General features: G+C 37.2%; 1 protein-coding gene across 4 annotated transcripts in view; it reads right to left on the bottom strand.

The window, feature by feature from the left end:
- Positions 1–13,573, bottom strand: part of LOC113436154 (uncharacterized) — a 72,381-nt gene that overhangs the window by 14,278 nt on the left and 44,530 nt on the right. Inside the window, exons 5-7 of one of the 4 annotated variants that reach the window (XM_026700408.2) lie at positions 10,439–10,621; positions 8,845–8,904; positions 1,857–1,959 (exon numbers count right to left, since the gene is read on the bottom strand). In XM_026700408.2, coding sequence (XP_026556193.1) covers positions 1,864–1,959; positions 8,845–8,904; positions 10,439–10,621 — 339 coding nt within the window. In that variant the 3' untranslated portion in view covers positions 1,857–1,863. Of the gene's footprint in view, positions 1–1,837; positions 1,960–3,702; positions 5,359–8,844; positions 8,905–10,438; positions 10,622–13,573 lie in introns of those variants that run through there. The other 3 variants (XM_087930262.1, XM_087930261.1, XM_026700407.2) reach the window with 3 other exon arrangements.

The following is a 13,573-nucleotide window of genomic DNA, read 5'->3' as shown; positions in this document are numbered from 1 at the left end:
TGGAATGATGGAATGAGAACCGGCATCTCTTTTCTTTCAATTTATAAATATTCTCAACATGTTAAGAGGTGAATGCATAGTAGCCGAGGAGTGTCTTGCTGTTTTTACTAAAACCAACAGCATGGGAATGAGGATTAGAGGTGCATAATATATTTCATCAACTGGTAGACGAAGTCCACAATTAGATATGGCTGTCAAATATACAAGCCAAGAGATTTGCCATACTATCAATTGTTCACAGTAGAAAATGAAACCTTCTGGAGAGCAAGGTATTTGGTACTCAACAGACATTGATGTAGAAAAAGAGCTGAATAAATTGATGCATAATCACTGCTTTCTGAACACTGGACTAAACCTACAAAGTAATAATCGGATGGATCACTTGGTCTAATGACAGTATCCATTTCCAAGGATAAGGGACCCTAAAGATATGGACCTTAGTGACTGAAGGGAAGGTCATGATTTAGTTGAGGGAGAGAAGCTATGTGGGGGCCAAACATGGAAGTGACATATGCTCAAAGGCACATTGACAAGAACAGCAGAACCTGGAGGACAGAAAAGCAAGGCTATCAGAAAGTACAGAAAGCAAGCCAAAACCTTAGTTAGATGGAAGAAAATAATGCTGGTCAAAGGAGAAAAGATCTTGGGGAATTCATTAATCGCTACACTGAAAATACCCTGTATTAAGCTGGAAGAACAGCAAGACTGCATAAAACCAGAGGCTCATAACAGAAAAATGGCATGCTGGAAAAGAATGCTTCTAGGAAAGGAAGAACTTACAAGCCAAAAGAAAGTGAACGCAAAATGTATTAAAAAATAATTAATGCAGGATCCAATCCGGGTTAGTCACGGGGACCATAGGTTTTGTTGTATGAGCTTTCTGACTCAATAAACAATAAAGAGGAAGCAACAGAAGGAAAATAGTATACCAAAAAGGGAAAGTAATGGAAAAAAATGAGATAAGGGGAAGATGAATCAAGTATTTAAAATAGTAAAATTCTGCATAAAAATGGACTAACCCTATGGACAAAAACCAAAAAGGAGTATACATTTAACAAAATTACCGCCTGAAAGAGAGATCATACAGGATAGCTGAGAAAAGGAGTAAGATCACAAAGAGAAATTTAAAAGGGGAAGGGAAATTGCTGAATTGCAAGATCTTTGCAATCCCTGGCATATGCAGGTAGAATGGGCAAAGCTCCTGGCTAAATGGTTGCCATTTAATGTAGGCAATACTAGGCAAGGTGTACTTGATTTTACTATGTATTAAACTGGTCCAACTAAAAAAAGCATCAGGAAGTGCAACTGAAAGTGCTGGAGACACAACTGTAGACCTCCCTTGGCCATTGTTTCTTAGTCCAACCTACCTCACAAGGTTATTTGTTTGACTGATAGATTGTTTTGGGAAAATAAGAAGGGTATCCCAATATGCAGGCTATCCCAACATAAATAAATTTATATTTAACTATTTATATTTAAAATACTTATTTTAAATGGTTTGGATGTAAACCAAAGAAATAAATCACAATACAGCATGAAAAAAAGAAAACCGGTGAATCTAAGAATTCAGGAGCTATAAAGCACTTATAAGCATACACTGTATGATCCCTATGAAATTTAGAGCACAATTGTTAAGTAAAATGGGGAAATTATGCTTCTGTAGCAGGGACCTGCTTCAAACCTCCTCCTCCCCTCCCCAATATATGTAAGCTTGTAGGCAAAGCTAGTATAGATGAAACAGAAGTTATGGGCTGATCACAAAGTTCTATATTCTCTGTAATTTGGCAGGAACTGCAAAGGGTTGAAAGCACTAATAAATAACTTGCCCAGTACTTGCAATAAGAAATCAGACAAACCTTGCACTTAAACAACTGAGGTTGGATCCCAGGAAACATGTCTCCCATCATGCATTCCATTTAGTACTGCAACATCATCAAAGTCTAGTGAAAAATCAAAGACCTAAGGAGAATGCATAGAGGTTAAGGGACGGTATATATAGGCAGCACTAAGCATGTCTGCTACTTAAAGCTAACCAGCATGCCTAATTGTTGTTTTGATGCAAGGCTTTCACTCTAAAGCCAACGAGTTAGAAAAGCTTCCCTCAATTTGTTCAATCAATCCCTCTAAAATGTGACTGCAACTCCAATCAAACCCAGGAAGCAGCATGGATAAGTTTTCCAGCAGTACTACTCCAACAAAGATACAAGACGCCAAGTTAGGGAAGGGTGGGTTTAGAGTGACCAGTCTTTATTTAATTGGGAAAAAATTATTTTAATTATATAACGTGACAGGTTTGGTTCCTTGATTACTAAGCCGGTTTGTTTATGCTGGCACAGGAGAATATGTTTGCGACTAATCTTTCTTTAAACACACAAACTGATTTTAGCTTAATTTGTGAGGAAGAAGACTAATGTCCCTACAGTTTTCCACAAGTACCCATAATTTCTTAAGTTCAAAACCCTAACTCCATGATCTATGTTGCTGGATATCTTCTGCCCTCCTGTCCTGCAGTTTTCTGAAAATCTTCATTCATCATGTCAAAAGAATGTGGACAAAAACAAAGAATGAAGTTGAGAACAAAAGAAAAATGAAAACAGTAACTATTCCTTTGAGGCCTCTTTCCTAAGAAAATTGGTGATTTAACTGAGAGAGATTGCTGATAATGAATGACAAGAGATTCTGGGCCACAGGAGTTTCCCTGGCTGGGAATTTTTGTTTTGTTTCGTATTAAAGAAAACTTTCTCTTTTCTCTTGGCCAGACGAAATAGTTATTATCCCTTCCCATAACACAGATTCTGAGCTGCATATGCTGTAGCTCCTGGAACACAGCAGTTGGCACGTAGAACTCTACTGGTTCTTATTCCTTGGAGGATAGACCAAGATGTAGAATTTACCAAGTGTAAGGTCAGACATGGAAGAGGGAAATGTAGAAAATGAGTAGATGCCACAGAATGAAAGGCCATTTCCTTGTCTGCCTCTCCCCCCACCCCACCCTTCCTTCCCTGCTCCCTAAGGAGCTAGGGAGTTCCTGTAAGTTGTAGGCATAGATGAAGGCCAAGCCAGCAACGTCAGATACAGTTTCTGCATTACACATATATGCATTCTTGAAAACTCCCTCTAATCCTTTTATGGTCTTAGCAACAATGCATCATTCTTGTTCAGGACCACCTCTGGGTCAATTTAGCATAATTCAACAATACAAGGACCCTGAGCCTAAGCTTATTCAGTTGGAAAATAATCAACTAGAGTGGGGTTTTGATTTTTAACTGGCAAAGGACAGTTTTAACAAAAACATAGCTTCCCCACCTCTTTGTGCCAGAGCTGATTTGGGAGCTCACTGAAGGGGATGGTCATCCCCTTATCTTCCAACAATGAATTTCAGAAGTAATTGATAACCAGAGGGGATTAGAAGGCATGGAAAGAAGCTACTGTATTATTAGCTAGTTTTGGTGGCTGAAATGGCAATCTTGAAGTAGGTAGGAGGTGTAGTGATGTCACTAGCGATGCAGTGTGAAGCTGGGAGTTGTGTGCTATAGGAAACTGCAGCAATGCTGGGCTGAGAATGAAATTGAAAATGGAGGATTTTTATCTGCCTTCACTTGGTGAGGGACCTGAAATAATTCAGGAGTACATTGCTGTTATGGCAACCAAGGACCTGTCCATATTCCTCAAGATTCCTTTCATGGGTTAGCAGGGCAACTCTTCAATATAATACCATTTTTTTTACTGATCAGTTGTCTGAGTATATCAAAAAAGCTATAAAAACAATACAGAAACAATGAAGCAATTTCATAATAGTCATCCCTGCACTCCCTGCTTGCTTTCCTTTTTTAAAAACTGCTATGACAGAAAAGTCCATCATATATCAAATGCAACTTGGGCATTTATATAAAAAGAGTTATGATATTTGCAGTTCTATTGTCATACTCCTTTGTCTCCAAAATGAACTTACTTAAAAACACTTCCTTTGTATGCTGGAAGATCTTAAAATCTCTGCACTGTTTTCAGTAACTTGTCATTTGCAAAACCCACTCTTCATTATTCACTTCAACTCCACGTATAACTAATTCAACTTTAATTGATTCCAGTATTAATTCTCTAGGAAACTCATATCTTATTTAATGGTTAAAAACTCCTCATATATTCCTAATCATTCCTCACATTCCTATGAGCCACAGTGGCACAGTGGTTAGAGTGCAGTACTGCAGGCTACTTCTTCTGACTGCCGGCTGACTGCAATTTGGCAGATTGAATCTCACCAGGCTCAAGGTTGACTCAGCCTTCCCTCCTTCTGAGGTGTAAAGCACTGTGAAGCAGTATACAAGGCTAAGTGCCTTCATGATTCAAGAGGCACAGTTGAAGTTTCTTCCACTTTCTATATTTTAATTAGATCAAGGATTCATTGATCTATGTTTACATTTTTTAAAAATGTACGTAAATATGGTTTCTAATCCTTATTAGTTTGAAAATGTTTATCAGTTTTGGAACCATGTCATGGTTCTTTGCATTTTCATAGAAACAGAAATTGATCCCCAAGTGTATAATGAGTCAGACTATCCAAATTGGGATTACAATCTTATATTTTTCAAAATGCCTTTTCTGAAAGTATGGGTTTGGGGTACACCTTTTCCACAGTACAGGTAGAATTCAACTTACAATCCCAGTTAGGACTGGAATCTCAGGCATTCAGTGAAGCAGTTTTTATGCGAGACCTCACTTGACTCCCCACATGAGCACTTTGCTCAACAACCACAATCCTGACACTCTAGGTTCTGGTTACATGATCTTGCAGATCACTAAGCAAACTAAGTCCACATAAGGAGAAAGGGGTACCTTGCAGGGTGGGGAAGGCTCTGCTCAAGAGCTGAAAATCCTCCCTGCTGAAATCCAAGCAGGATTTTCAGCCCTTCAGCCAAAAGACACTCACATGTGGCCTGTGCCTGCGCCATGCTTCTTACCTCACCACACTGCCTCTCCACTCTTTCCTTGGATTTTGGGTCCTCCTCATCTCAGCAGACTGGTTGAAAGAGCTGTCTGCCAAAGGATTTCAGCTCCCCTCTATGCATGGAAGGGAATTTTTTGTGGGGTGCGGGAAGGAAGCTCAGGATTTGAGCTCCCATTCCTGCACCCTGCCAAAGGAAGTCAGTTCCCCTCCAGGCTTAGAATTCAGTTACTGTCCTACTTTTAAATTTTGTGACATATTCGTACACTATCACAACATTTTCTCCCTTTGAATTACAATCCCTCAGCATCACTGACTATGTGGAGAATGATGACGATCGCACTGAAGCACACAACTGGGGAAAGGCTGTAATAAAACCAATTCTTCCACAAAGGAGTTTCTTGATTTTGTGGTACCTAAAGAAACACACATTAATTTAGTTCCAGTAGTCTTCCAGCAATATTGCAAATTGGCATGCATTTGCCAATGTTGATGCCTCTGCTTATTTTCAACATTTATCCAGTGATAATCCAGATTATTTTTATCTTGTTGTTACCTTTTCTATTAAATATATACCTTGTCAAAATTACACAGGATTCTTGGTGGCTTTACTGACCATGTAAACATCCATGGCACAATAAAAACCTAGAAACTATTTTTAAAATCCAAAAATTAAATGCCCTCCAAAAGAATTATATTTTCATCAGCTTTTGGAAGATGCCAACTTCAGAGTTAGCCTGAGTACTAACAGGAGGCTAGTCCAAAAACAAGTGCAGCTTCTCCACATTTTAGCTCCTCATTGCTCCTTAAAATGGGGTGTCACCATCTGCTTCTCCCAGCAAACTCAAATTGTTCAGTTTCATTTTTGAAGGAATTGTTCTTGCTATTGCTATTCTTCCAATATGTCGATTTTTTCTAGGAAATGGTCATGAAATATCTCATAATATTAAGCATTTCTAAATGATATATTTTTGTGTTATGATATTTATAACCTACTGGATGGTGCTCATTACCTCATGAGTCCTTTGTTCAATCATTTCCCTACCTGTAGTGTCCTTATTTGCTTTCTCTAGAACTCCATTATTTTGGCTTTAAATAATCTTGAATAATCTTGATCCTTCTGATTTTTCCTTTAACTTGTTTTTAACACCCCTTCATTTGGGAAGAATGTTCCCTCCTTTAGAAGTTCAATGAAGCTTTTAGACTTTCTGGGCAGCTATCCACTTACACAATTATTGAATGTAATAGGACTGTAGCCAGTGTTCCTGTGTAGCTGAACAAAGATTGGTCAGTCTTGTGACCATTCAGAAGTGAAGTCATTTATTACACATAGAAATGCTGTTCATGTGTGGGGAAATCTGCTTAAGCTATGGAACTATGTATTACCCCTCATATTTGCCCGTTTGCTCTCAAAATATGATCTGCAGTGTTATTTTCTGGAGAATTCCTGGGGCATGTTTTTTGGGTACATGAAAGTACAGAAGAGAAAGCAGAATTGCCTCCTTTTAGAAACTGCTTCTTTTAGAACCAACAACATATATTTCTCCAGATAATGTGTAGATGCTAAAGTTACTGATGTTTATCTCATTTTTGACTGTTTTCCACATTTCTTGCTCCATCTCAGAATTATGGAGTTTGGAAGGGTGGAGATGGCTGTTTTAGGTTTTGGAATTAGATAATAACCTAAATTTGTAACTGCAGAGAACTTCGTTAAATATACTTTTTGATGCAATCTTGCCAACATCACTTCATTAAAAAAAAAACACTCTGTATATTTGATCCTCCCTGTCTTTCAATTTTTTTAACTATTTGGTCAAACTAAGCATTTTTTCTTACATGACTATTCATTGATGTATTGACTCCCTGGCTAATCTAATGTCCGAAAGACTTTTTGGAAATGCTACCTTAACTATTCTAAATATTAGCTTTTTGTCTAGCTAACTATATTTGACTTCCAAGATCTCTAATCCAAATTCTGCTGGAAATCATAGTCACGTATTTTTCATCAATTATACCTGTGGTGTCCACAAATGAAGAAACTGCCCTCCCCAGAAATTTCTAATTATCACTTCATGGATAGATCTTTATCCCAGTCCTTTCAGTTGATACTAATCTATCCATTCTTCTCATAGATAGACTGTCATGGCTCCATCAGAGCCCGGGTCCGAGGAGGAGATGGAGATGAAAGGGGTGGGCACAGCCCCTATGGCCCATGAGGAACGATCTGGGGATGAGGTTTTAGCACTCCTGGTCTGTAGGACCTCGGAAGAGTAGGCACGGAGGAAGAGAGGGTGCAGGCAGGCCGAGGAAGGGGGGAGAAGATGGAAAGGGCAGGCACTGGAGCAGAGAAGCAGCAGAGCTCTGGAGATGAGCAAATGCTTCCTCCACCCAATCCCTGAGTGCGGTGAATGGAGAAGAGGAAGAGTCAGCACAGGGCAACTTGATGAGAATCACCTGGAGAGTAGCATTTAAGGAGACACTGTGTGGAGGGGCTTTTGTCAGGGACAAGTGTTGTATGTCAGGGCAATATTCTCCACAGCTCCTAGAAGAAATTTGCACCAGAATCCTTGCTATTGTTGATTGCAGTTTGATTCTTTGCCTTGACGTCAATGGACTTCCACTGCTGGGAAGTTGCACAAAGCATGTGCATGCGCATGGGTTCGAGCCTTGCTCTTGGACTGCAGGTGTGCCCTGTGAGCAAATACTTTGGGGAACGGACCAGGAATTGCTAGATTGTGGGGATTTGGGGGTGGTGGTGGCTGAATAAAGGCTGACAAGCTTTCACTTAGCATGTATTGCTTGAGCACTAACTCTGGGTCATAACATAGACTTTGGTAAGAGATTACTTTTGGGTTAATATTTTAAGGTGCTTTTTTAAAATAGTGAAATATGAACAACTCCACAAATGAACACAGTAGTGATTATAAAATTTAAAATACTGTATATTACATATATTGCAGTTATTATAATAACCTAAAAGTAACCCAAAAGGATAAAAGAATTTTAAAAATCCATATAATTGCCATTTAGTATCGACATGGGATTAATTCAGCCCTTAAGCTTGTCATTAACGCTAGATGATGTAAAATATATTGCTTCATCTAGAGTTCTCAAAAACAGATCACAGAGTATATCCTGAATCTATTCCCTAATATTGGCAGGACATTATTTTTCATTGATATAAGAAGCTTTTTCTTTGTGAAAAATCAAACTTTGCCAAGAGCCAGAGCATTTAATAAAATACAAATTTTATGTATTAGAAACATATCACATTTCTTTAATTATTACATTTCTTTCCAAAGTTATATTAATGTATCCTATGCTCTGAAACTAAAATGAAATTATAGCTAGACAAGACCAACTCATGTTAATGTCGATTAAACTTACTTGCAAGCATTTATTTTCTTCTGCAGTTTGTTCTCTCAGCAATTCAAGTTAAATGTTCCTGTTCCCCCAGAAAGAACTAAATCTTTTTGCACTTTTTATTTAAAAGCTTCTCACTAGCAGTTTTAAATCTCTTTTATTTGGGGTTTAATTGTTCAGGAGTATTAAAAAAGGTCACTTAATCTCTTTAAGGTTCAAATCTTAACACTGCATACTCAATTCTCTTTGCAGAGGTGCCTAACTCACATAGTTTTAATCCACTTATTTAAGGCTTTGCTATTATGCTGTCACTTTTCATAGTTTAGGCCAAGCAGCTATTTATTCTAATTAAATGATTTATATGCCAAACCTTTTTAGATCTTTCACATCTTCTCTCAAGGTAATTTAATTTGGATTAATTTGGCTAAATTTAGGTTCACAGAAATATTCAAAAATGTGTAAGCAAAAAAGGAAAAAATAATCCTACATATTAAGTATTTGGTGCTAAATACACTTGGCAGAAGGGGATCTGGTCTTACCTGACAGTTTTCTTGTACTCTCTTTAGTTTTGTAGATTTTGGAATGGTGACTATGCCATTCTAGAAGAAAAAATAAAATCATTATTGATGGAAGCAATGATGTTTTGTAAAAAAAAGAAAAGAGAAATAATTTAGGAGTTACATTAGTGCAATTTGTCAATAAATCATATCCTTATGATGGGTTACGTGCATGTTTAGCCACAAAATATGTATTTCTTTGACAGGTTGCATTTTTATACACAGGCGCATATTTTATAGAAAATGTTCTGTCATTTGAGTTCCCATCTACAATTTCAACAAATAGAGCTAAATACTTAAACTTATTACCTCATCACTCTTACAGATAGATACAGATACAGATAATCAGAGTTGGAAGGGACCTTGTAGGTCATCTAGTCCAACCCCCCACTCAAGCGGGAGACCCCACACCATTTCTGACAAATGTCAGTCAAATCTCTTCTTGAAAGTGTCTTTGGAAGAATGAAGTTATAAGTATTTATACACAAAGAGAAAGACACAGAAAGTCACTTTGGTGTGTGTGTGAGGTACCAAAATTAAGGCTGTAAAAATATTTTGATGGATATATACTTCAAGAACTAGTGCTTTGACTGTTCAGGTATCTATTGTAAGGCATACAGTACCTTGTGGATTTGTCTTTGGCTGTGGTAGATCATATCTAGCTAAGACAATGTTACCACCAGAGGTGGCATTCAGCAGGTTCTGCCAGTTCTGGAGAACCGGTAGCAGAAATTTTGAGTAGTTCGGAGAACCAGCAAATACCATCTCTGACTGGAGATTTCACAGTATCCTTCCCCACCACGCCCATCAAGCCACACCCACAGAACTGGTAGTAAAAAAATTTGAATCCCACCACTGATTACCACCCTGTTTACTTGCAATTATTTCAACTTTGTGTGTGAAAAAGTAAGAATGAGAGAGTGAGCATGAGTAAGTGCGAATGTGTTCAAAACTATACTACACCCTGTAATATGCCAAAATTTTCATGGTTGATTAATAATTCTTCCTCAGTTTTTTTAAGTCCTATCTCCACCTGAGACATTTTATGACTTCTTGATTATTTAAATACATGGGAAGGAAGCCCCAATGAAGTTTCACCAATCTCAGTTACCTTCTCCTAAAACTAATTCATGTAACAGATTAATTTCTAGATGCTATTGCATAACTATTTACAACATATAAATACCATATTTTCCTGAAAATGTATACACTACTACATATGCATCTTTCAGTCAGAACATATTACAACCATCTCTGTTCTGATTCCCGACAGCCTCAAAAGTAACAGATTTAAAATAAGGCCACATCCCAGACTACAATAATTAGTCAGTGAAATGCAGAAGATACAATGTACAACGAAACTGAGACCATATTATTTTTGAACAGTTTTGGATACTGCTCTACTTTCAGTTACTGCTTAAACAGAAATCAGCTATTCATAGACATCGAAAACTAAGAGACAAGCATGCACTTTTCCTATTATTCCATGGGAAGTTTTATGTAGCTAGACAGGAAATGTGGGGTTTTTTACACTTTACAAATTGTTGTTTAATGGAACTGAAAGTTCAGGACTTACCTGGATGCTCCAACGAATACAGATTTGTGCAGGAGTTCTGCCATATTTCTTTCCAAGCTGAACAATGTTGGGATGATTAAGAGCTTCACCTTTGGCTAGTGGACAGTAGCCTTCAAAAACAATATTCCTGCTTTGGCAATAGTCTACTAGCTCTTGAGGCCTTTGGAAAGGATGATATTCTACCTTTTTTAAAAAAGAAGAAGAAAATTTACTTCAAAGTTCTTGTCAGGCTCATATTTTATAGAAAATGTTCTGTCATTTGAGTTCCCATATAACCTATTACAATATAAAGGTCAAGCTACTGAATGTTGCTACACTTTTGGCATAACGTTATCATGACAATAACATTTTATTAACTTTTTTTCCTTCCAAAAGCCAAGGAAAATTCCCTTGTGAGGAAACATGAAATTCTAGGGGAAACTGGAAATTAGCATCCTCAGAATGTATAAACGAAACTGTTAGTTCATAAACTTTGTACAGTAATCTACGTCACTGCTTCCTGGATTGAATCAGAATTCTAGACAACAGTCATAGGACATAACTAAATTATATTGCCTCCTCTTCCAGGATAGGATGCACGTTTTTTTCTTCAGACTGGAGCCTAAGTCTTGTTTCCAGAAAAGACAATATGGTGATAATGGAAAGAAATCATAAAATATTCTGTCCAATTTTCTGCAAGTGTCCCATTTTTCTAGACCTACACGGAACATGCAAAATAGTCCAACATGCACTCAACCCAAGGATGCTCACTAATGTTTTCATTATAATCCTCCATTAAATTATTTTATTCATTATTCAGCCAAGGATTACAGGTAGAACAATGAATCCCAAGAGGCTAGTATAATAGAATAAGATGAATCCAGCTTAAGTAATAGCCAGTTTAGGGGAAAAAAAGCATTTTTGGAATCTTCATTCTGTATGGCTGAGATAGCCCTTAAATACGTAGATTGCAAAAAATGTTACAGCTAATAATTGGAATTTCTATTTATCCTCCCACCCCACCCCACCTTTTTTTTATTCTTTCTAGCCAGTGGAATAGTTGAAAATAATATAGTGGTCAGGTCTCTATCAAACAGCATAGTACCCCTCCAAAAACTTCAATTAAATTTGGTGCGGATAGTGAAGCCAGCAAACGAAAGATAGCTTGAAAATGAGTCAGATCTGTTTGATGGCTATGGAGGACAAATATTTTTGGTATATATACATATGGAATGCTGTTGGTAGCTACTTCTTTTTAAGCCCCAGTCCCAGTCACGTAACAGAATAGACAATACACAGCTCATTCTGTACCTGCCAGGGGTAAGTATGTAGTCTCGCAGATAAAACATAAGAGAATGCATGACACTTATAAATGCACATATTTCTTTTTTATCAGAAGAAAATGCAGACACCTTCAATGGCCTCTGCTGGGAAAGAGATTGGAAACAATGCCAGAAGCCATTTTTCCTAGATTTTGTTTGATTTCTCACTTTTCATTGCAATATACATACCTCAGTTATTCAGGATCTTCAGATTTCACTAGGATTCAGTTCCTGGCTAGCTTCTTAATTGTACATACATATTTAATAAATGAGACTTTTTGGCATGTTTTGTATTAGGACAAAGTAAAAATAAAATGCTCTTATTTTGCAAAGATATATCAGATGTTTGATGGGATGGAAATGAAAATAAAAATATTTTATTTAAAAATAGTTGACATTTCAAAGATAGCCAAATTCTAGGAGATTCTAAAATCTCATGAGGAGGATATTCTCAGTTGTTATGAAACCTGAACCTTCTTCTTTTTTAAATATTATTTTTTATTGAACTTGGTGACATACAATTGCCAACATCTAGCTATGTGACACTCCACAAAAGTTTATGGCTATCAAGTAGTGGTCCACATAACAAAAAAGTTGGAAAACATTGGTTTAAAATATATGGCTTGTGAGCACTTTTCTTTTTTAGCACAGTTTAATCTTATATAGATAGTAGTCAAGTAATAAGAGAAATAGGATACATTTTGTGGGCAATATTGGAATGGAGAAATGTTTAAGAAATATCATATATATAGGTCAAGGAAAAGTTAGTGTTTTTTAATAATGAATTTAATATACAGCTTGACCTTTTTGGACAAGTCATACTATATTGGTGTTTTTCCATATAATTTCATAGTAGTTTAAGGGCTCTAAGAAAAGCTTCTTGTTTCTTAAAATCATATTCAACCTGGAAAGTGACCCAAGGAAAATATAACCTCAGTTGATAGCAGACCAAAGAAATTGACAAGATACATATATACGAATAAATACATGATGAATATGAATTTACTGATAAAGTGCCCAAAGGAATAATTGTGGTAAAATCTGCAAACATGTGAATTATCCTGGTGTTACCTCTTCTCTGTAAATTTAACACAGAAGATTGAAAAAAACAATCCCTGCACAGAAAAAGTTATTTCCCCAATACATACAAAAGATAATAGAAATTCTGTGACAGAGTCAGTTCATAGAGAGCAATCCCAAACTGCCATCAAAAAATACTTAATATCTATGTGAATATTTTATGATGAAGTAGCAGCAGCAGCAGCAGCAGCAAGAGTACTACAGTTCGGACACAGTCACCATGAGGAATATGGAAATTTTCATCCACCCTGAGTAGGATGAAAGACCGTTTCCTGTTTCTCATCTTTAGGACATGTTGTCTATTCAGGCAACAATAGCCAGAAACAATAGGCTGGCACCTGCTCAACAGTGGCTCTGAGAAAGGCAGGCACTCCAGAGCTAGGCTTGGTCAGCCTCAACCCACTGTGATCAAAAATGACTGCTTGGATGGGAATCAAGGTTCAAGCAACAGACACATCCATTTCTTCAACCTTTGAAGTTTCTTGACCTCTCTGTGGCCTTCCCCCAAGTGTGTACTTACAGTTGCAGGGACACCATACAGAAACATTCATCTGCTCATCTTCTTCCACCCAAAAAGGCTACAATAGAGGCCATTTCCAGTAGTTCCACTGGAGTGTTTTGAGGAAGAGGGGAGGCAGAACATCCGTGTGTACCTTTCCATTCTATAGAATCCCTAAACATTACAGTGTGATCACTGGAGATTTATGGGATGGAAAATCAGTGGGAAAGAAAAGGTCAATCCAAACATTATCTG

The sequence above is a fragment of the Pseudonaja textilis genome, chromosome 3, assembly GCF_049901715.1.
Source record: "Pseudonaja textilis isolate UNSWEBS1 chromosome 3, rPseTex1.2, whole genome shotgun sequence".
In the NCBI taxonomy this organism is placed as follows: Eukaryota; Metazoa; Chordata; class Lepidosauria; order Squamata; family Elapidae; genus Pseudonaja; species Pseudonaja textilis.
The sequence above is the reverse complement of the archived record's forward strand: the minus strand, read 5'-3'. Positions and strand labels throughout refer to the sequence as shown.